The sequence below is a fragment of the Leucopleurus acutus genome, assembly GCF_964270905.1.
Source record: "Leucopleurus acutus genome assembly, chromosome: 11".
In the NCBI taxonomy this organism is placed as follows: domain Eukaryota; kingdom Metazoa; phylum Chordata; class Mammalia; order Artiodactyla; family Delphinidae; genus Leucopleurus; species Leucopleurus acutus.
Window position 1 is genome coordinate 15,945,155 of NC_139152.1, and position 22,984 is coordinate 15,968,138.

Here is a 22,984-nt window from a genome sequence, read left to right on the forward strand (position 1 = left end):
CAGCACATTTTCTCCATTAAAGTAATTAAAGCTCTGATTTCAGGAACTGGAACGAGCATGGAGAGAATATGATAAGTTAGAATACGATGTAACTCTCACCAGGAACCAGATGCAAGAGCAGCTAGATCGCCTTGGTGAAATTCAGGTACAGAATTATAATATGTTTACATTGTTTTAACTGGCTTTGACTGGTACTGTACAACCCATCTTGTTAGCTTCATGCACACCGTTAACAGTTTTTGCATTATTGGCTACCTAACCTCTGGGTTTCAATACTTTCAATGACAGGAATCTTACGGTCTCACAAAGTAGCCCATCCCTCACTGTTTAAAAGTTCTTTATCCTATTGGGCACATGGTGAGCCCTAGAGTGTTCTGTGCTCCTAGCTAACTATGTCACTTAGCACTGAAGTGTCAAATTATCTTATCCATTCTATATTAAATCCCTCTCATTTATCAAACCGTTATTTAGCCTATTGTCTTGACTGCTATTTTATTAGAATAGAGGAAGATGCAGCACCATTTGGCATAAAGAATCCAGTTTTGTGAATAGGCAGATATGGAATGAAGTTCCAGGTGTTTGTTTTCTTATCTATAAAGTTGAAATAACAATACCTGTCTTAAAGTGTTGCCCTGAGGAATGGAAATAATACGTATTTAAGAAAATAATAAAAGTCACTTTATGCTTGTGACCCTATGTAAATTTGGTCATCTGCATTGGAAGCCCAGTAGACTCAACAAATCAATACAACAAATAAAGAGTAAGGTTGACTCATAGAATGTCAACTGTCTTCTATGCGTGCTGTCCAAAATAGTAACCACCAACCACGTGTAGCTGTTGGGCACTTGCAATGTTGCTAGTGTGACTGAGGAACTGAATTTTTAATTATCTGAATTTAAGTAGCCATGTGTGGTTGTGACTTCTGTACTGAACACTGAAGTTACTAAATACAATAGAAAAAATTGGTAAACATCTAAACCTCAACCAAGGGATCAACAAACTTTTTCTGTGAAAGGCTAGATATTAAATATTTTAGATGTTACAGGTGTATACGCTCTGTCACAAAATCTTTGGTGTGTGGGGGTTTTTAATAACCCCTTAAGATTATAAAATTTATTTTTAGCTCACAGGCCATAAAAAAGAAGCCATGGGCCAAAGCAGTTTGCCAATCCTGATTTAACCTAACAAAAATAAGCTCATCATGAAAGTTTAATTAGTATATTATAGGACATAAGAGAAGACCTGAATAAATGGAGAGGTATAATTGCTATACTATGTTCACGGATGGCCTGATTTAACGTTATCACGATGGAAATTCTTCCCATAAGCACAATTCCATTCCAACCAAATTTCCAGAAAAAATCAACAAAATGATTCTATATTTTTAGGGTATAATAAAGACCACAGTAGTTAGACATTTTTTGAAAAAATAAAGAACTAGGAAACACACCTTATGAGAAGTAGCATTACGCATGTAACCTTAGGCCAGTTACATAACAGCTTTGTACCTCAGTTTCTATAGCTGTAAGATGAAAATAATAATAATACCTACCCCTGTTGGGTTATTATCATGGTTAAATGTGTTGATTTTTTTTGAAGCACTTAGAATAGAACCAGGCAAATAAAACAGACTATATATATGTGTTTGTTAAATACATAAGTAAACAATGAAGACAATATAGAAAACTTGAAAAATGACATACTAGGAAGAAGTGAAGTATCTTTGACCTCTAAAAATTCAACAAGTCACTGTCTAGATTTGCAAAGAACTTTTTAATTTGGAGAAACAATGCATTAGAAAAACAGACAAAGAACATGAGTAGTTTTAATTAATGGAAAATTTAACTCACATTGCTAACAAGTGTTTGAAAAGTTGATCAGTGTAACTAGTAACCAGAGAAATTGCAAAATAAAACAAAAATGAGATTTTCATTGTACACCTTTCAGATAGACAAAAATATGTATATTTTTTAAATTAGTGCAAAAGTAATACATATTCTATATGTGCAATTATCTGATTTTTATAGTTTATATTCCCTCCCTATAAGTCTTTATCAGTATTCACATCTCAGGGCTGACATAACTGTTACAGTTATCGTACTTATTTACCTATTTCTTTTATAGTTATATTCTAAAAATGATATTTATCATTTTTGTATTTATCAATAAGAGTCATAGAGTTTTACTAGAATCTTACTAAGATGACCTTATTTTGGCTTCAGTTAGAGTATTTAGCCTAAGGGACATGAACTAGGGTAGTAAAGAAATAACTTTAGGATAGAGTAAAAATGGCAATAATCAATTTCAAAAACTGAAAATTTGTCCTGCAAATATATTTAACTCTATCAGTAAAAACTCTTCAAATTGCCCTTTCTTTTTTTTGTTTTTTGGCATGTCTCTATGTTCTAGAACTTAAGAGGCTAAAATACTTTCCTTTTTTTCCCCTAAAAATGTTTTGTTTAATTTGGGATTTGTGAGTTTCTGATCTGTTGTGTTTTTGTTTTGTTTTGTTGGTTTTGGTTTGGGGGAGGGTTCCGCATTTTTAGTCCCATCTAATCAGTATTCCTTCCTGGGATTGTAAGTAACTCAACACAGTGCGTATTGAAAAGATGTGAAATAGTGTGTGTTGGTCTGAAATATTAAATTTTTCTGTTTCTCTGCTTTTTTTCTTTTATCTTTGCCATTGACATTGCAAAATTGAGAAGATCACACAGATCATATTAAATATTCTTAAAACTTAATCCACTGCAATTCTCATTTTTTAAGTATATAATTAGTGGAATTTATAACTGTATTTAATGATTTTTTCCCCCTGTATGTGGTCTGTCCATTTTTACTGATAGACTGAATCAGCAGGAATTCAGCGTGCACAACTTCAGAAAGAACTCTGGAGAATTCAGGATGTCATGGAAGGACTGAGTAAACACAAACAGCAGAGAGGCACTGCAGAAACAGGTACATTAGCTTCATCTTTTATTCTGCACTTACTGACCATAATAATATATCTAAATGGAATAACACATAGAATTGGATTTCTCGTGTTATTTTAATGGATTTTTGACATTAGAAAACAGGCACTTTGTAATATTGAATCAGTACCCAAGTTTATATATAATATAGAAAGCAAAAGTTTGACCAACCACACTCACACAAAAATGAATCATTGTTTTGTGTCTATAATTATAAATGCACACAGTGTTTTGGTTTGGGGAGTTTTTTCCCCATAACAGAAAATGTTGTTTTTCATCAATATGTTTTTTTCTCCTTAACAATACAATACAATAACAGCTGTGTAAGAATCATTGTATAGATGAACGATAATTTATCCATTTCGGTGTTGATGAACAATGTAGGTTGCTTCCAGGTTGTTGGGTGGGTAGGTGGGGTTTTTTGTTTTTCTTTCATAAGCCATGATGTAACGAACATTACTGTGTACATAATAAACACACCTGCTAGTACTAACGGGTTCTAGGAAATGAGAAATAAGTGCACATTTTTCATTTTGATATGCACAGCCAAATTGCTCTCCTAAAAGATTATATCAAATCATACTTAAACCAGTAGTATTTGAGAAAACCCATTTCCCCATACTCTTGTTTATATTAGATATTTCAGTTTGTATTTTTTAATGTATTGGGGTTTTTTAAATATATTTCATTGAAGTGTGGTTGATTTACAATGTGTTAATTTCTACTGTATAGCAATGTAATGGGTTTTAAATTCAGAAAACAAATGAGGGGTTAGAAACTAAAGACTTTGTTTAAAATAAATGAAATTGTTCCTTTTTTCTGTAGATTTAGGAAAATATGTTTAGTGTAAGTAGTTATATTTTACAATTTTTTTAATAGGCATGATAGGATCAAAGCCTTTCTCAACAGTTAAGTACAAAAATGAGGTAAGTTTGGATTGTTTCTCTAACTATAAATTAATTTATAATTAAAACATGAATTAGAATTTTCTCTACTCATAACAAAAATGTTTTCTAAATATGTTTGAGTTACTGTTTTGATCTTGAAATTTTGCTGGTTCAGTAATTTGGTTCTTCTAACAAATGTGATCTTCTTCCCTTTTCTTAATGGAAAAAAAATTGAATCACTACTTCTCATCTATGTTAGAACTTTAACATTGTCATACTTTTTCTAATCTAAGTAATTTGAGTATTTATTTATCATTGTTTGGTATGATAAGTTGGCTGTGTATCATGCATACCATAAAGAAATGACAACTACAAAGAGATACTGTCAACCTAGTTGAAAGCATCTGTGGTCTTGAATTTTGTATAAAAGCCAATCAAAAAGAAATGTTCTTTCTTTTCTCTTAAAAATTAGCAAAACAATACAGAGTGAGATTTTTTTTAAATGAATTCTTTCCTTTTATTTTTAAAATGAAATACAGTAGTTTCATACATTTGTTTTGATGTTGAGCTTTAGAGTAAAGCTAACCTGTGTGTTACAGAAAAAATTAAATGCAGTCAAATTTAAAACCCAGTTATTGGCTGTCATAAACATTTTTTTGTTTTACTTTATAATATGAGACTCTTGGCTTGGCAGTGTCCCTTTAATTATCTTAAAGTGAATGTAAGTTAACTTACCATTGCAAAGAATTTCGATATACTTAATTCAATATGCTTATCTAAATAAGGTGACTATTCTACAATCTTTAGGAAGAGGAAGTAGTCCCACCTCGTCCTCCACTTCCTCGGTCCTATGACTTTACAGACCAGCCTCCCATAATCCCCCCTCTGCCCAGTGATAGCAGCTCCTTGCTCTGTTATAGCAGGGGCCCAGTCCATCTGCCCGAAGAAAAGAAGATTCACCAAGTTCAAGGATATCCAAGAAATGGATCTCACTGTGTAAGTGGCTGCAATAGCCACAGAATAATCAATCGTACATGCCCTCATTTTTCAAACTTAATTTATTTTAGACTCAAACTTTTTTTTATTATAACACCACTTTTAGCCAGCACTTTTTTGTTCATATATAACATTATCATTTGTTTTTCCTGTTTTAGTTTTACCATTCTTATTTTGTAATATTTTCACAATTTTAATAAAATTTCATAGTTTCTGCTTTTCATGAATATTTTCATAAAGTGGTTACTTTATGTGCCTGTGTTTAAGGAGCCATATTTTAAATATACCATTTCAGGATATTAGAAGCAAAATGATATCTTTAGATCAGAAAGACGCAAGGAAAAGAAGATTCTTACCAGGAATGATCAAAAGGTTGGGATGTGGGCAGTTCAGTCTAGGAAAACTGTTAGAGGATGTGGACATTGCCAAGGAAAGACATTACCCATGGAAACTGGAAAAAAGGAGTTTGGGGATTAAACAAATAAATGTAAAATGTAATAAGCAAGGAGAAGAGAACAAGGAGAAAAGGAATAGGGCTAATTGAGTTAATATGATATAATTATTTTTAGACTTTAGTTTTACTATGATAAAAATGTTCTGATGACTTTGTCCCTAAGAGGAATATTCTTAATTTTAAAATCAAAAGATATGCTGGTTAAAAATCTTTTATAAAGTCTTTTTTTCTACCCTGATTGTAACATATATATTAATTGTGTTATACCCAAGATAGCTGACTGAGGCTTTTAATTGTTAGAGTGTGAGTTTTTAGAGATAAACATTTTAAAAGAGACTTTTGCCTTTTTGTGTGTGTTTGTGTGTGATTACATATCTTCCTTTCAAGGGTCCAGATTATAGACTCTACAAGAGTGAACCAGAGTTAACAACAGTGGCAGAAGTTGATGAGTCTAATGGAGAAGAAAAATCAGAATCTGTTTCAGAAATGGAAACTTCTGTTAAAGGTCAGCATTTGAGATATGTTTTATCTCCTGCGTTTTTCAGACACCTTAGAAATAAATTTAGTTTATATGTTGACACAGTACATATACAAGTCCACAGTCCCTCATCTGAAACCTTTGGAATCTGATGCGTTTCTGAATTTAGAAGTTTCAGATATTGGGAAGATAACATGACCCATAAACCACACATCAACATGTCATCTCTCTCTGCTGAGACAAATATGGCAAAATGTGGGATTTTTCAGAAAAATAATTTCTGATCATAACCCACTAGTCAATTTTTTTTTAATAATCTGCTAAAGGGTCATAAAGTAAAGCTTGAAAAATAGTAAGTGGTAATATTCACATAGCTTTTTCCATAATTGGAATATCCTTCTAGGTTTTCTAACGCTGGGTTTTGTGGTGTTGTTGTTTTGGGGTTTTTTTTAATTAGAAAAAATACTGCCATCTTGAAAACTTAATATTTATATGCCTTTCTCATTCTCATCCAAATCATATCTTTTTCTCATTGAAAGTCTTTGTTAACTTTATCTTTTCATACACAGATGTAAGTGAAACAGTCATAGTCTTCGTCCTTACCATATTCGTGCATATAATTATAAATATGCAGGAAATATCAGACTGCAAACAAAAGTAAATGTTTTTGGCAAATAGGTAACTAGATACCTGGCCAATCCTCCACAGATTATAAATGCTGGTTCATATCATTTTAAATATTTTTGAGACGCTTCAACAAGTTGCAGAAAAGTAAAGAGGGGGATGTTCAGGCCAAAAATTATATGAAGGGTAGTGCATTAGTCTGCTCAGGCCGCCATAAAAAAATACCATAGACTGAGTGGTTTAAACAACAGAAGTTTATTCTCACAGTTCTGGAGGCTAGAAGTCCCAGACCAGGTTCTGAGAGGGTTTGGTTTCGGGTGAGGACTCTTTTCCTGGCTTGTAGATGCTGCCTCCCTCACATGGCCTTTCCTATGAGTGCCTGTAAATTCTCTGGTATCTCATTTTATAAGGACACTAATCTGTGGGGGCCAGGGCCCCACCCTTATGACCTCATTTAACCTTAATGACCTCCTTTTAATCCCCATCTCCAAATATAGTCACATCAAGAATTAGGGCTTCAACAGGAATTTTAGGAGGACCAATTCAGTCCATAGCAAGAGGCATCCAGGAAGTAAAGTGGAGCATGAAAGCCAGCTTTCACCTTGTGACAGGACAAAGCTCAGAGCATGAACAAATTAGGAGTCTGCTAGGAGACCCCCTCAAATAAAGCTGGGGCCCTCTGAGGGCTATACTCTCAGTGAAAACTGATTAACTCAATTTCATCAAAATTTAAAACTTTTGCCCATCAGAATGGAAGAAAATATTATCAGTACATATACCTTACAAAATCCTTGTATCCAGAATATATAAATAACTCTTGCAAATCAGTAATAAACAACCCAATAAAAAAGTAGGCAAGGGCTTCCCTGGTGGCGCAGTGGTTGAGAGTCCGCCTACCAATGCAGGGGACACGGGTTCATGCCCTGGTCCGGGAAGATCCCACATACCGCGGAGCAGCTGGGCCCGTGAGCCATGGCCGCTGAGCCTGCACGTCCAGAGCCTGTGCTCCGCAATGGCAGAGGCCACAACAGTGAGAGGCCCGCGTACCGCAAAAACAAAACAAAACAAACAAACAAACAAAAAAAATAGGCAAAAAAAGCCTTGGAGAGTTAACAAACCAGGTATACAAATGGCCAATAAGCACATGGAAAAGCTTACAACTTATTAATCACAAAAGAAATGCAGTTTTAATGCAAATAAAAATCACATTTCACACCTTCTAGAATGGCTAAACTTGAAAGACTGACTACCTAGTGTTGGTTAGGATGTGGAACAATTGGAATTCACACACATTTCTGAGGTGGTATAGGATGGAACAATGGTTTGGCAGTTTCTCATAAAGTTAAACATGCAGTCATCATAGCCAGGAATTCTGTATATTTACCTAAGAAAAATGAAAACATAATCCCTCAAAAGACTTATACAAGGGTTGTTATAGCAGCTTTAATTCATAATAGACAAAAACTGGAAGCAGTCATATGTCTGTCAACAAGAGTACGGCTAAACAGGTTGTAATGCTTCTCAGCAAAAAACTGATAGATGTATTTAGTCATAACAATGATATCATCTGAAATATGTTCTCTAATATGGCTTGAATTCTTCCTGGAAGTTTTTCCTCTTTTAAATTTTGGGTTTTTTTTTTTTTTTTTTTTTTTAGTATATAATCATAAGCTCTCATGTGATAAATTGTCTGAAGTGTACAGATCGATTACAGTGTAATTTATTTTGTACCACATGACTTAAAGTCGGGCTTTTAAAAATGGACCACTGACTAGCATAGTAGAAGGCTTTTCTTTATTTGAACTGTAAAAATTACTTGTAAGACATCAGTCCAGCTCTTCACATTCTCAAATATACAACTGTAATAAACACAGAGTTCATAAACAATATTAAAACTTCATTAAGCTGCAGATAGTTTGGTTCATAACCTAAAGGGGCCCTGAATGATTGACCACCATTTGTCTTTGGGGGGAAAATAAGATTTCATTTTTCTACTTAGTTAATGTAACTTTAATGAGCCCAAAGAGAATGATTTTTTTTTCCAGCAAACTATTGAGATTTGAATAATTTCTTATTTTACTTGTGTCCTCAGTGGACAATAGTGTATATATTCTGCTTACACAAGATGACTGTGGTACAGATGAATACATTTTATGTGAACTGATCCTTAGCTTTTATTGTTGTGTTAATGATTTTGTGTATGTGTATTGTTTGTTTTCTAATTATAAAAGTAGTGTGTGTTCATTTTAGAAATTTTTCAAAAATGCAAAAGTAAAAGTAACTTCAATTACCTATAGTCAACTATTGTTAACATTGTTGGTGGATTCTTTATTGAGGTGGTGCAGTGTGATTGAAAGAGACCAAATGGGAATTAAGGACGTTTAGGTAAATCACTTAACCCTTCTGGCCATAACTTTTCTCATCTCTGTGAGAGGATTAGATTAAGGTACTTTTTTAAATTTTTTATTTATTTATTTTTGGCTGTGTTGGGTCTTCGTTGCTGTGCACCGGCTTTCTCTAGTTGCGGCGAGCGGGGGCCACTCTTCGTTGCAGTGCGCAGGCTTCTCATTGCCGTGGCTTCTCTTGTCGCGGAGCACGGGCTCTAGGCGCACAGGTTTTAAGGTACTTTTAACCTGTGAAAATATTGTAAATACGTCATGAAGAAGCAGAGCAACAAGGGAAAACGGGCCAAAGCAGAAGCTCTAGCCATGCTGCTGCTAAGCTATATGTACTTGAGGAAGTCAGTTAACCCAGATTCTGCACTTCATTTACCTTCTTTTTTTACAGGGTTGTTGTGAAGATATATGATCCACTGCGTATCATTAAATTTTATAATTTTTTTAATGTCATCTGTTATCATCAGTAGAACTTTATTTCTAAAGCTAACCCTAAATTTGTCTGGTTAGTATCATTGCTGGCTTATTAGGTAAAACAAGTAACAAAAGGTTATTACATTTCCCTGTCTCTTCTCAAACGATACATTTATTTGCCTTCTGATTTTAAAAGCCTCAGAAATTGAATATGTCCAAGTAAAGCCATGTCATGTGAAGATGTTTTGTAGAACTTAATGCTGTTTTTATTTTTAGGTTCCCACTTTCCTGTTGGAGTAGTCCCTCCAAGAACAAAATCACCAACACCTGAATCTTCGACAATAGCCTCATATGTAACTTTAAGGAAAACTAAGAAGATGATGGATTCAAGAACGGTATTTAATTATACATTAATTTCCAGAAGGATTCTCAACCTATTTATTGCCACCTTGTATATGTTTTCATTTTTAGAGGTTTCTTTCAAAACTTTTTTTTGGGGGGGCCACACCACACGGCTTATGGGATCCTTCCCGGACCAGGGATCGAACCTGTGCCTGTGCCCCCTGCAGTGGAAGTGCGGGGTCCTAACCACTAGACCTCCAGGGAATTCCAATCAGAACTGTTTTTTACATACTCTTAAGAAAAATTTAGTAATCTTAATTTTTTAAATTATATTCAGGGAATGAACACCTCAGAGGACAGGCCTAATCTAGGTTTTCTTTGCTCAGACTCCACATGTGGTCTTTGGGGCGCAATTTGTGGAATCTGTTCTCAGATAGCTGCCCTATGTTACCTCTCCTGACACCTCTAAAAATTTCCTTAGGAGAGTGACAGACATGTGCTGTGGTCACCCAAGCTACTGGACTTCCAAGCCAGCCTGAGTTTGCAGGGCCTTTCCGCTGCAGTAGACTTGGAGTTGGCCAATCCTCTGGTTACAATGAGCAATGTCAATTGAGAATGAGAAGCAAATCCTGTACTTCACACTTTCATCAGAGATCCATTTAATTCAGACTGGCTTTTAACCCGTCTAATCTTGGTCTTCTTGGGAAGATTCTCAAAGGACTTAACTCCCTTTCCCCAAGTACTCTCTAGAAATTTGGGCTGCAAAAGAAATTTTACTTTTTATGTTTATAAATTCTATTTATTTGGTATGAGATAACTTAAAACTATAAGAAAAGACTGAAAGGTACAACAAATGATAAGATTTATGATTATTCTTGAAAAATATTAAAGTATGGTACAAAGTATATGCCAGAAATTCTGACAGATTTATATATATAAGAAATATAATGGTCCTGTAATACTGCTGTTCATAGAGTTAGGCATTTTTTAGTTTAAAAGGGTATTTTTTTGGAAATTATAATGTGAAATAAGGCAACAGAAAAAAAACCTTTAAAAATGCATGTTGAGATCAAACAGAAAGATATTAGTGGATTTATGTTATTCTGTAACTATCTTTTTTTTAAATAACTATCTTTTTTTTTTGCGGTACGCGGGCCTCTCACTGTTGCGGCCTCTCCCGTTGCGGAGCACAGGCTCCAGACGCTCAGGCTCAGCGGCCATGGCTCACGGGCCTAGCTGCTCCGCGGCATGTGGGATCTTCCCGGACCAGGGCACGAACCCGTGTCCCCTGCATCGGCAGGTGGACTCTCAACCACTGCGCCACCAGGGAAGCCCTAAAATAACTATCTTAAATACTACAGGAAAGACTTCTACATAACCAAGTACTGGGGGGAAAGTATAGATGACTAGTTACCTAATATTGTACCGGAAAGTCCTTTATAAGCAATACAGATACCAGAAGAAAATACTTGCAGTATAACAGACAAGTTTCATAATATTTGAGGAATTAATATAAATCAGTTATTTTTAGGGTTTTTTTAAACGGAAACTATGTAACAGTAATTCACAAAAATATGAAAATTGCTCAACACTGATAATCATTTTTAAAGTGCTAACTAAAACCCCAGTGAGATACTCTTCTCCAGTTATACTGGCAAAAAGATCTAAAAATTAATAATATCTGGCATTTTAAAAGAATAGATTTGTACAATACGATAACTTGGAAAAGGAAGTTTCAGTGAGACAACACTTTTGCACAAACACAGAAAAACCAGGAAGAATACATGTTTCTTGTTACTAAAAACAAAAGGAGGGCTTCCCTGGTGGTGCAGTGGTTGAGAGTCCTCCTGCCGATGAAGGGGACACGAGTTCGTGCCCCGGTCCGGGAAGATCCCACATGCCGTGAAGCGGCTAGGCCCGTGAGCCATGGCTGCTGAGCCTGCGCATCCAGAGCCTGTGCTCCGCAACGGGAGAGGCCACAACAGTGAGAGGCCCACATACCGCAAAAAAATAAATAAATAAATAAAAGGAAAGAGTGCTAACGTAGCCAACTTCCCAATCAGTATCTAGAATTTACCTTTATTTAAAAAAATTTTTTCACAAAAGCAAATGCTTTGTTTCACAAATGAGAAGCATCATTTCTGCACTCTAAGGCTTTTCATTTTCCTTTCAGTTTCTACGTGAGCTCTTCAAGATATTCTATACAATAGAAAACAGTTCTAGATCTGTAGCTACTGCCCTGCAGACACATTTTAGATTGCAGTGGAGAGAAGAGGACCTTGGCCGTTATCCTGACATACTGCTTAGTCACGGAAATACTTACCTCTGCCTGGGGTTCTTTCCAAAACACCAGCAACTCCACCAATGTCTCAGTCAGTTCCCAGCAGTTCAGTCCAGAGGACACAAAGAAACCTATGCATTCTATTCTATAGATCTTAGAATATGTTTAATCTCTAAAATTTCTGTTATATAAAACAAGCTAAAATTTCCTTATGACAGTTATTGATATACTTATTTTGGATCTCATACCAATATTGTTTTATATCTTTAGTAAGAAAGTGAGAAGTAAGAACTGGTTGTTTAATGTGACTAATATTTTTAAACCCTTCAGTAAACCATAAAAATGAGCCATGTAGGGCTTCCCTGGTGGCACAGTGGTTGAGAGTCTGCCTGCCGATGCAGGGGACACGGGTTTATGCCCCGGTCTGGGAAGATCCCACATGCCGCGGAGCGGCTAGGCCCGTGAGCCATGGCCAATGAGCCTGTGCGTCCGGAGCCTGTGCTCCGCAACAGGAGAGGCCACAACAGTGAGAGGCCCGTGTACCACAAAAAAGAAAAAAAAAGAGCCATGTAAATGTATATATGTATATAAAATATAACCTTCTGATTTATAGAAGATAGATTCTTCCATAGTTTTTCATGAACTAAGGATGTTTTCTCTACCAGTCTTTTCACAGTAAAAAATGTGTGACTTGAAACATTACATTTTTAGTATAATAAAAGAAATTGCTGATTTTTAGAAGCTATGCCCGCTGTTTTCTCCTAGTTTGAGTTTTATACAATTTCCTATCTCAGGGCCGTGGGGTAGGGTCACTCCAGAGCTGCCATACTTTTTTGTATTTTGTTTTTAAAAACAAGCAAATCCCCTCCTTAAGTTCCTCTTCTCTCCCCTCCCTTCTACCTCTTCTCTCTCTCTCTTTCCATCGCTGATCCTGCATCAGTGCCTGCATAAAGTAATCTGCCGTTCTGGTGTTATCTAAATGACATCCAAAACCTCCACTTGAGATTTTGCAAACAAAGTCAATGCATTGCAGGACATTTTTTATTCTAACATACTTTTCAGAAGTTATCCTGTCTTCAGATATTCATCTGTTTGTTTACTTTCAATTTAAAGGAAAGACCAAGAAGTGCAGTGGAACAGCTCTGTTTGGCTGAAAGCACTCGACCTAGGATGACTGTGGAAGAGCAAATGGAAAGAATCAGGAGGCATCAACAAGCATGCTTAAGGGAAAAGAAAAAAGGATTAAACATTATTGGTGCTTTAGACCAGTCACCCTTACCAAGTCCTTCAAATTTAAGGGATAATCCATTCCGGGTTACCCAGGTATATCAATTGCTTTTACTCATTCTTGTGGGTAAATCTAATATCACTTGAATCTTAGAATCGTAGAGTTACATGGTTGATGGGCTTTTAAATGTCAGCAACATGGATAGTTATATTATTCAACTCTTATAATGTGCCAGGACAGCTTAGTAAAATGGAAATAGCCCTGGGTTCAGAAAACCAGAGCTAAATTACTTGTTGGATACCCTCCTATACGTTGTGGACTTAATCTCCTCTACTGTAAATCAAATAAAGATACAACCTGTCCTATCTACTTCATGGAGATAGTAAGAAGATAAAAGTGCTTTCAACAAAGGTAAAATGCCATGCAGGTTAGCAGGATGGTCCCCAGTTCCCCTCCCAATGAAATGTGCATTACTCTGTATACTAATTTAGCATGACCTAAATTGTAGCGAGAGGGTTTCTAAAGAAAAGTTCTACTATTCATTACATTTTAACTTCAGTCTTATAAAGAGACACCATTCCGTTTCTTATTACTTATTTGTTTGTTTTGTTACCCTGATTCATAAATCAGAGCAGACTAAGGAACCTTTCCAGTGGCTTCTATCCCTGTTAGTAGACATGCACCAGCTGAAAGTGATTCCCTGTCATCATAGAAATCCTCTTTCTGTCTTGTCTAATGGAGAGCAGGCATTGCTAATGGTGGTTCAACCAATTAACAGTTGAATAACTGCACATTCTACACATTACAAAATAGATGAGTAATATATATGATTCCTCTGTTGTTTTTCATAAGGAAACCCTTGCAAGTGAAGAACCAACTTTAAAGAACAAAAAATTAATAGGTACTATCTAAAAACTATGCATGACCGTATAGTATGAATCTAAAAATGCTGTCTATCTGTTGAACAGACTCGAAGGAGGGATGATAACCTTAAGGAACTGGATGCCGTCATTAGAGAAAATGACGTGAAGCCAAACCATGAAACCCCTGCCCCAGAAACTGTTCGACTAAAAGAAGCTGAACCTCAAAATACAGATTTCAGCGAAGAGGTAGAGAGATTATTTTAGGACTGATGTTACAAAGGGGTGGATTTTTGAAGACAAGATCAAGTGAGAAGGTTGAAAATAGTTACGTGTCATTCTGTCACAGGGGCTATATAGCTCTTAGTGAAATGATAGGCTTCGTATAATTTGATTGATGTATTCAGCCACAACAAAAACTGGGTTAATTGAAAACTTAAAACATGATCAATCAAGGCTGGAATAAATTATCATTAACCCAATTAAAGAATCTTATATCCCAAAGCGGCTAACTAATGGCAATGTACCTTTTATTCTAGTAGCAAAGGACATTAATTTTTTTTTTAGTGTTTTTTTTAAGTTTTGAATTTTATTTTATTTATTTTTTATAAGACATTAATATTTTTAATGCACTTGAATATAAATTTATATTTCAGTAAATATTTGATAGGGTATGGGTTTTTTAATAAACTTTAGGAATCATTTTAGATAATTCACTAATATATTAAATGTGGTAAAAATGATTTGAAAAAGAGAATTTTTCTTCTTCTGTAGTTTAAAAAAACTGAAAATGCTTTTTCCGAAACACTTTTCACACCTGAGCCAAATGGAGTAAATTCTGAGGAAGTGGTGGATAAAGAAGAAAACAAAGAAAAGATGCCCAAGGATGTTCCATACAGGTAATAATTAGGAAAAACAAACAAAGGAGTCATTCACAAAATTGTATACCTGCTTAAAAATGGTAAACTTCAGAGTCAGAGGTCTTGGATTCCAGTCCCAGAATATCTCTTACGAGCTGTAGGATCTTGAACAAGTTACACAACTGTCATGGTTCCTCACTTGTAAAAATGAGGATAATAATCGTATCCATCTCACAAGTGTATTATAGGGATTAAATAAGAAAATATGTGTATAGCACTTAGCACTGTGCTAAACACCTAGCAAGTGATCAATAAATACCTTTTTTAAAAAAATGCCAGGGCTTCCCTGGTGGCGCAGTGGTTGAGAGTCCGCCTGCCGATGCAGGGGACACGGGTTCGTGCCCCGGTCCAGGAAGATCCCACATGCTGCGGAGCGGCTGGGCCCGTGAGCCATGGCCGCTGAGCCTGCGCGTCCGGAGCCTGTGCTCCGCAAAGGGAGAGGCCGCAACAGTGAGAGGCCCGCGTACCGCAAAAAAAAAAAAAAAAAAATGCCAGAGGCACACAAGCTACAGCAAAGTAAGCACCTCAGCGTTGCCTGTATAATGACAGACATTGATCAGATATCTAAGATGTCTGATAAGCGTTCCAAACATTATAGTGATTTGCAATTTATTTTTTAACTGTATTTCTTAACTAGCATTTTTAAATGCATATCCTCAGTCTCACCATCCATAAAAAAATTCCTAGTGCTGGAAAAGAGGAATGCTGTGATCTCATGTTATTAGGAATGCCTTTATCTCTTCAATGAATAGCAAGAGGGAACTTGAAAAATATTTGGCGATAGCTGATAAGAAAAAAATCTCTGCTGAACTTTTGTTAATAGACGTAGATTAAAACACATCCAGTATATTACAAATCTATGAGTTCATAATGATACAACAACAACAAAAAATAATTTGTTGGCCCCTTCAGAGGATGCTCGGGAATCGACTTATTGTTCCAAAACCTGGTACATAAAGAGAAAGAAGTAAACATTTATCTTACCTTTCCCAAACAAACTGCAACCAGAGAGTTTATGAGGAAACTCTTCTTTATTAGAAAAATTTCACTCAATAAAGAATGAGAGGGCTTCCCTGGTGGCACAGTGCTTAAGAATCTGCCTGCCAATGCAGGGGACACGGGTTCAAGCCCTGGTCCGGGAAGATCCCACATGCCGCGGAGCAACTAAGCCCGTACGCCACAACTACTGAGCCTGTACTCTAGAGCCCGCAAGCCACTACTACTGAGCCCGCGTGCCACAGCTAGTGAAGCCAGCGTGCCTAGAGCCCGTGCTCCACAACAAGAGAAGCCTGCACACCGCAACAAAGAGTAGCCCCCGCTCGCCGCAACTAGAGAAAGCCTGTGCACAGCAACGAAGACCCAATGCAGCTGAAGATATAGAAATAAATATTTTTTAAAAATTTATTAAAAAAAATAAAAGAATGAGAGACTTTGGGACTTCCCTGGTGGTCCAGTGGGTAAGAATCCACCTTCCAATGCAGGGGACATGGGTTCAATCCCTGGTGAAGGAACTAAGATCCCACATGCCGTGGGGCAACTAAGCCCACGTGCTGCAACTACGGAGCCTACGTGCTCTGGCGCCCACACACACACCACAACTAGAAAGCCCACGCACCACAACTGCTGAGCCTGTGCGCTCTGGAGCCCCCATGTGCCACAACTAGAGAGCCCACACACTGCAATTAAGACCCAATGCAGCCAAAATTTAACTAATTAATTAAAAAAAAAAGAATGAGAGACTTAGAATATCACTGCTTTGCTAAAACCCTATTAAAATAATGGATGAACAATATTCCTCAGTGCTGCTAAAGCTGTTAGCTAAAAAAAATTTTGTTTTGTTTTTTTTAAAGATTTTTTTTATGTGAACCATTTTTAAAGTCTTTATTGAATTTACTACAATATTCTGGTTTATGTTTTGGTTTTTTGGCCACGAGGCATGTGGGCTCTTAGCTCCCTGACCACCACACCCATTGCATTGAAAGGTGAAGTCTTAACCACTGGACTGCTAGGGAAGTCCCCTGATCATTTTTAACATCAGGAAAAGAGACAGACTATTAATGCAGTAGTGCAAGACAGCCACCTAAAAGAGTATTACTTACCTCCTTTTCCCCAAAACCTAAGTCTGATCAAGCCTAAGAATCGTATCAGTTTATAAAAAATATGAGGGATACAGTCATCAAAATCCAGAAATGTAGTAAATTATTGGACAGATAAACCAGGTTCTTTCCTAAATAAATGACAAAGAATAAAACGGGTGTGTGTGGTGGTATATTTTAGAGTAGACTTTAAGGGACTTCTCAGGCAAATACAGTGTATGGACTTTGTTGTGTGGATCCTCATTCAAACAGATAACTCTAAGATGATATTATGAGGCAATCAGGATCATTTGAGCATTGACTGGATATTTGATGGTATTTACAGACTGAATGATATGTCTGGAATCTGCTTTAAAATAATTTGGGGAGGACTTCCCTGGTGGCGCAGTGGTTAAGAATCCACCTGCCAGTGCAGGGGACACGGGTTCAAGCCCTGGTCCGGGAAGATCCCACATGCCGTGGAGCAACTAAGCCCGTGTGCCACAACTGTTGAGCCTGTGCTCTAGAGCCCGCGAGCACAACTACTGAACCCGTATGCCACAACTACTGAAGCCCGCGCACCTAGAACCCATGTTCTGCAACAAGAGAAGCCACCGCCATGAGAAGCTCACGCACCACACCGAAGAGTAGCCCCCGCTCGCAGCAACTAGAGAAAATCCGTGTGCAGCAACGAAGAACCAATGCAACCAAGAATTAATTAATTAATTAATTAATTAAAAAAATAATCATCATCATTTGGGGAGTAGGGGGCTGAGGGTTTAGAATGAAACAAGATTGGCAAAATGTGGACGAAAATGCCAACAAAATGTTAGCAATTGTTAAGTACAGATGGTGACATCTTTTATGTACAGTTAAGATTTTTCATAACACTAAGTTTGGAAGAAAAAAAATTAATTGCATTCTAAAATAACGAACTTTAAAACTTCCATCTATTTTCATTAGCCCTCAAGATGAGTCACAGATCCCAAATCATAAACCAGAAGGCCACCCTGAAGAAAATACAAAGGACAATATTCATGAGCAGGAAGAAACTGTTATTTCTTATGAACTAACTCCTGAGGCTTCTAGAGGAAGTCAGACAATGGCAGGTAGATATTACATGTTTCCTAATTTTCTTACTGGTGCTTCCTCTGAACCTCTGAATTTATTTGCCATGTGGAGACTCTAGCAAGGGAGCCACGCAGGGACGTCAACTGCAGACCAAGCAGCCTTTGCCTTCCCACACTTGCACCGTCAGGAGGGCTGCAGTTGCACCAGAGCACAGGGCCAGCCCCGCGTGAGCAGCTAGATCTGCCCTCTCTCCTGTCTTGGGCGTCACTTCCTTCTCTTTGTTTTGTTTTATTTGTTTTTTTAATCTGAACCTTTACACATACCTTAAGCTTTTTTCTAAGAAGAATATCTTTTAGTACTTTTCTCTGATGCTGGATTCTCAGAGTATTCATAAGCCTACCCCTTTGGGAACTGTGGAAGATTGAATATCTACACTAGTAGAATGGATTTACTTACTTAGCTCCTACTATAACCCACCTCTGGGTTTTTCTTTGGTAGTGGAAGATCATGATCCAGAGCATGTTAAGAAAAAATAAAATTTTCTGTGCTATTCTTTTATACTTTCTGGATTCTTCACACATCTTTTTTCTTTTTTTTTTTCTTTATGACTTTTGCCAAGGGATGGGGGTAGGGGAATCATCCCACTAGTGTAATGTATCAGTTTTGCATCTCATAGTCCATAAACAAAAAGCTATCCCTAGTAATTCTTTCTCCTCCCCCCACCCAACCCCGCCTCCAATCATTTTGCAGAAGGGTAAGTCCAATGAAATTCAATTATGCAGGACTGTTCTTAAGAGCATTTTCTGTATCTTATATACATATAACATGGAAGTTTATATCATCAGCCATGTTCCTTTGTAACCAGTATGAAGCACTTTTTCCTTTGCCTCTTATCACTCACAAGGCAATGTGTACAGGAATTCTCACTTTCTTTAAAAATTGTCATTGATCACATTCGGTTATTATGATGCCAAGTCTGTGTTAAAGGTTGTGTGGGTGTATTAAAACCCCAACATTTATACCATCTGCAGTATTTAGCTTCATGCAACTAGAAAAGCTTTTAAAAATGAGACCCAACAGGGGTGAGTCACTGATATACACCTGAAAATTAACCTTGAAGCCCCCCCAAAAATTTTTTTTTTAATTTTTCCCAGTTTCATTGAGATATAATTGGCATATAACATTATATAAGTTTAAGATGTACATGGAAAAAGAATTTTTAACCAGTCTTCAAGAGACATTTCATACTGAATAATCAGTTGCCAGAATAACAAAGAACAGAGCCGAAATGCAACTAAGAATTCCTTCCCGACACACGTTCTGTGTTGGGAATCGCAGCGTCAGGATTTCCTTCTCCGAAGGTGTCTCCAGGATTTTGATCTCGTCACGTTTTCTCGGTGTGTTTTAGTGCAAAGCCTGTCCCCGTCTCCCGAGTCCTCGGCATCACCCGTTCCGTCCACTCAGCCGCAGCTCACAGAAGGCTCACACTTCATGTGTGTGTAGTCTCAGAACAAGTACGTCGTTTCCTTTCATTTTCGTGCTTTACTGTTAGAGCTTTCAGCCTGACTTTTGTCGATTTGGTGAATAAAAACTGTGATGAATTGCGGCCTGTGTGTTAGGGATAGTTAGCAGAGCAAGTGTTTGAACCACGGGCAGTAACTCAAAATGTCCAACATCAGCCCTTCAATGATTTGCTACGTAACAGCATTTTCTCTGTCTCTTCTTTCTTCATCCATAAAAACAGCTAAACTTGGAGGGGAGGTTTTGCAGTGTTTTGCAGCTGTGCTCCCACCTAACAGTTTCTTTCCACCATTGGGTCTAAGAATTCTGTTCAAGTCGTTACATTTTGATACAGAAATGTTTTTTACATTCAGCGTGACCTATCTACCACCCTGGGAATTTGCTAATTATTTTTAAGGATAAAGAAAAGTTTATGGTACAGCCAACTAGGTATGGAATGTAAAATCTTTAAGAGCCATCAGAAATTATTTCTAAATAATAATTTTTTTTAAGTCAGGGAGGTAGCTTTTGGTTTTTTTTAGGTAGGGAGGTAGCTTTTAAAAAAGCCACAGGTGGGGGCAGGGAGACGGGGCCTTTCTCAACCAGTGTTCCTTAGACCACACTTTTAGAACCACGAATAATTTCCTAAGGTGTCTTACTTTTAAACTTTATCAACAATGGCTAAACTTTACCTCAATTTTGTACTTACGTACTTTTTTTATTTTTCAGAAAAGCTGTGAGGTATGGAGTGAACATTTTATGCCTTTTTCTGCACTTTTTTTCTCAGTATCTACCAGATCTTCTCATGTTTGGGGCCTTCGGAGTATCACCAATTTCTGTTAAACAGTTATAAGCTGAGCAAACACCTACAGACGTTATGAGCACGGCTACAAACATGTTCTTTGATTTTTAGGTACTCAAAGGAGTACAAATACCAACTTAGACTAAGTTTTTCATCCAGTAGTGCTCATTTTCTAGCCTCTACGTCCATTCACACCTTTTTGTAGCAGCTATAATCTGTGTCCCTTTATTTCAGCCAGAGGATTTATGTTTAACTGTCTTGTCATTTCTGTAACTTTTATTTGAGATCACGTCTGTCTGGAGCCTAAAAGAGGCTTTGTTTGTCGTCACTTGGTATCTCTTTAGGACTTGTTGTATTTGTTGTAGTCTTAACCTGTGTCTTGCCTCTGTCACTCATATATTTAAACTTTTAACTTAATACATTCAGAAGTGGCAGTTGCCACTAGTGACAGAATAACACCAAACAGGGATAATAAACATTATGCTCATTTTATTCCTCCTGTGCAAAGAATTGATTGATGGCCTCCTTCTGTCTTAGTGGTGAAATGTACTTTGAGAGCCACTCCCATTATCTCTTGGTTCAATAAACAGGTTACAATTCATTGTACTCGGACCATTCTGATAACAAGAATGTTCACAGTTAAAACTGGAGTACATTTCCAGGTTCCTTAAGTTGTTATTATTCACTTTTGTTTTGTTTTACTTTCATTCCAAAAGCCAGGAGTATTACGTACTAGAGTTAGGTACAGTGATTGCCGGATATTTTCTAGCTTTGTGGTGTGCAGTCACCACAACCAACCAGTGGCATTCAGACTTGCATTATTTTATAATCCATCTTCTCATTGTGCATGTGTCATCTTTCTGAACTAGTGGTTTTGGCAAGACTTAGGAAAGTTTTACAAATGACACCGCTATGTAGGCAGCTTAATATAGTATTACGTATTTTAGTAAAGTTGTGCAAACCTCTGCTCATTTTGTCAATCTTTTGGATTCAGCCACAAGTTTGGGTCCTTTTTTTCATCTGACTTGCTGTGCACATATTGCGTTATGTTTCTTTGCTTTGTGAATTAAGCTTATGGAAATGAAGAGAAGATGTCCTTCAATTGTATTATGTTTGGGGATTTTCATGGCCATGCTTGTCAGTTCTATTGCTAGAGAATGTGGCCCTTAGTTACTTCAGGAACTGGTCATTAATTAACTTTGCAGGTGTCAAAGTAATTTTACTTCTTTGTATTTTTCAGCTATACTGACTTCCGTTGAAACGATTCAAAGCTGAGGACATGGACCTTTGGCAATGTGAGAAGATATTGTACAGTATATTTTAAATCTATGAAATTCATAGTTCTGATGCTTTTGGCCACAGAGCATCATTTTATCACTTCTGGAAAATGTTTATTCCAAAACAGCTTTAATGGCCCATATGTACACTCAAGGTCATGTAATGTAATCTCAAGGTTATTATTCTGACACCAGCTTGCTGCTATGATTTCAGAGCACATAAGTAAAGGTGCTTTTTAGTGTGTGGTCTACAGCCAGAGCTTACTTAGTTGCTGATTTCCAGATTTTGATGTTTCTAAAGTCTAGGTGGATTTATATTTCTTTTCAATTTTCAGTACATAAATTTAGTTATTATTTCCAGTGAAGCTTGTTTTCCTTTTTTTTTTTTCTTCTTCCTCCCATTTTGGCTACTGCAATGCTTTGTTTCACCCTTGATTTGTAAAAATTTTATATATATATTTAAAATGTGCCATTTTATTACTGCTAAGTGAAGTATGTCTGTTTCCTGCTATAATTATTTCTCAGTCAGATTGCATTGTCAGCAGTTATGCCACACTCTTGTCAGCTTAGATACAAATGTTATCGCTTACTTTTTTCTTAAAAAGCAATTTAAAATGTAGGCATTTTGAAGTACTGGGCTTATACTTCATTGGACTAGATGTGTACAGCAATAAGCAGGTTTTCAAATCCAGTACTTAGTTTGTGTACAAATGTAATTATGTTCATTGTGTATATATTATACAATGAGCACATGTAATGTAAGTATTAAAGGCTACTTACTGTTGTTTAAATGCAAATGTTCATATCTCATTTCTTTTTTATCATGTTAAATAAATGTTGATGTTCTTAAATCACTTGTGTTAGAATTTTTGCTCTTCCCATCTAAAATGGAAAGTCTGAGACTTCTAGATGAAAAAGTAGTTAGTTAATCTTACTGGAAAGAGCATCGTAAAAGAACTGTGTCTGTCATCCAGCTCAGCTCTCCCACGTCAAAGTCGGGAAACTTGAGGCCCAGAGAGGGAAACTGACTTGGCCACAATCACATTACATTTAATGACAAAATTTGCACCAGCATAAAGCTTTTCTGACTTTTCAACACCACTGGGCAAATGTAGTTTTGTCAAGTCTTCTATACCCATTTCTGTTGGTTTCCGTGTCATAGAAGGCATCTGCAGCCTTGCTTTGCTTAGTGGACTGAACTTGGGGTTGGGGGCGGGGGCAGAGTTATTTCTCTGACATGGGTAACTAGAAACCGTTTCATCCTCATAAGCAGAGATCATTGTCTCTTACACCACATTCTCTGCAGATGTTCACGCTCTTCAGAATCAATTACATTTCCTTTCCACTATAACCTTTTGTTCAGGCTATATATTGTTCCCAGAGTACAAGGAAATGCAAGGCTTTGGGATT

At 36.8% G+C, this 22,984-nt stretch overlaps 1 protein-coding gene across 10 annotated transcripts in view; it reads left to right on the top strand.

Annotated features, from left to right (window-relative positions):
* PLEKHA5 (pleckstrin homology domain containing A5) overlaps positions 1–22,368 on the top strand; it is a 243,100-nt gene extending 220,732 nt beyond the window's left edge. For 4 of the 10 annotated variants that reach the window (XM_082851143.1, XM_082851144.1, XM_082851142.1 and 1 more), the window contains exons 14-24: positions 44–145; positions 2,844–2,955; positions 3,849–3,895; positions 5,694–5,811; positions 9,495–9,613; positions 12,955–13,164; positions 14,038–14,178; positions 14,704–14,828; positions 17,888–18,033; positions 19,404–19,509; positions 21,538–22,367. In XM_082851143.1, the coding sequence (XP_082707269.1) occupies positions 44–145; positions 2,844–2,955; positions 3,849–3,895; positions 5,694–5,811; positions 9,495–9,613; positions 12,955–13,164; positions 14,038–14,178; positions 14,704–14,828; positions 17,888–18,033; positions 19,404–19,498 (1,215 nt within the window). In that variant the 3' untranslated portion in view covers positions 19,499–19,509; positions 21,538–22,367. Of the gene's footprint in view, positions 1–43; positions 146–2,843; positions 2,956–3,848; positions 3,896–4,663; positions 4,853–5,693; positions 5,812–9,494; positions 9,614–12,954; positions 13,165–14,037; positions 14,179–14,703; positions 14,829–17,887; positions 18,034–19,403 lie in introns of all 10 variants that reach the window. The other 6 variants (XM_082851146.1, XM_082851147.1, XM_082851148.1 and 3 more) reach the window with 4 other exon arrangements.
* The last annotated feature ends 616 nt before the right edge of the window (positions 22,369–22,984 follow it).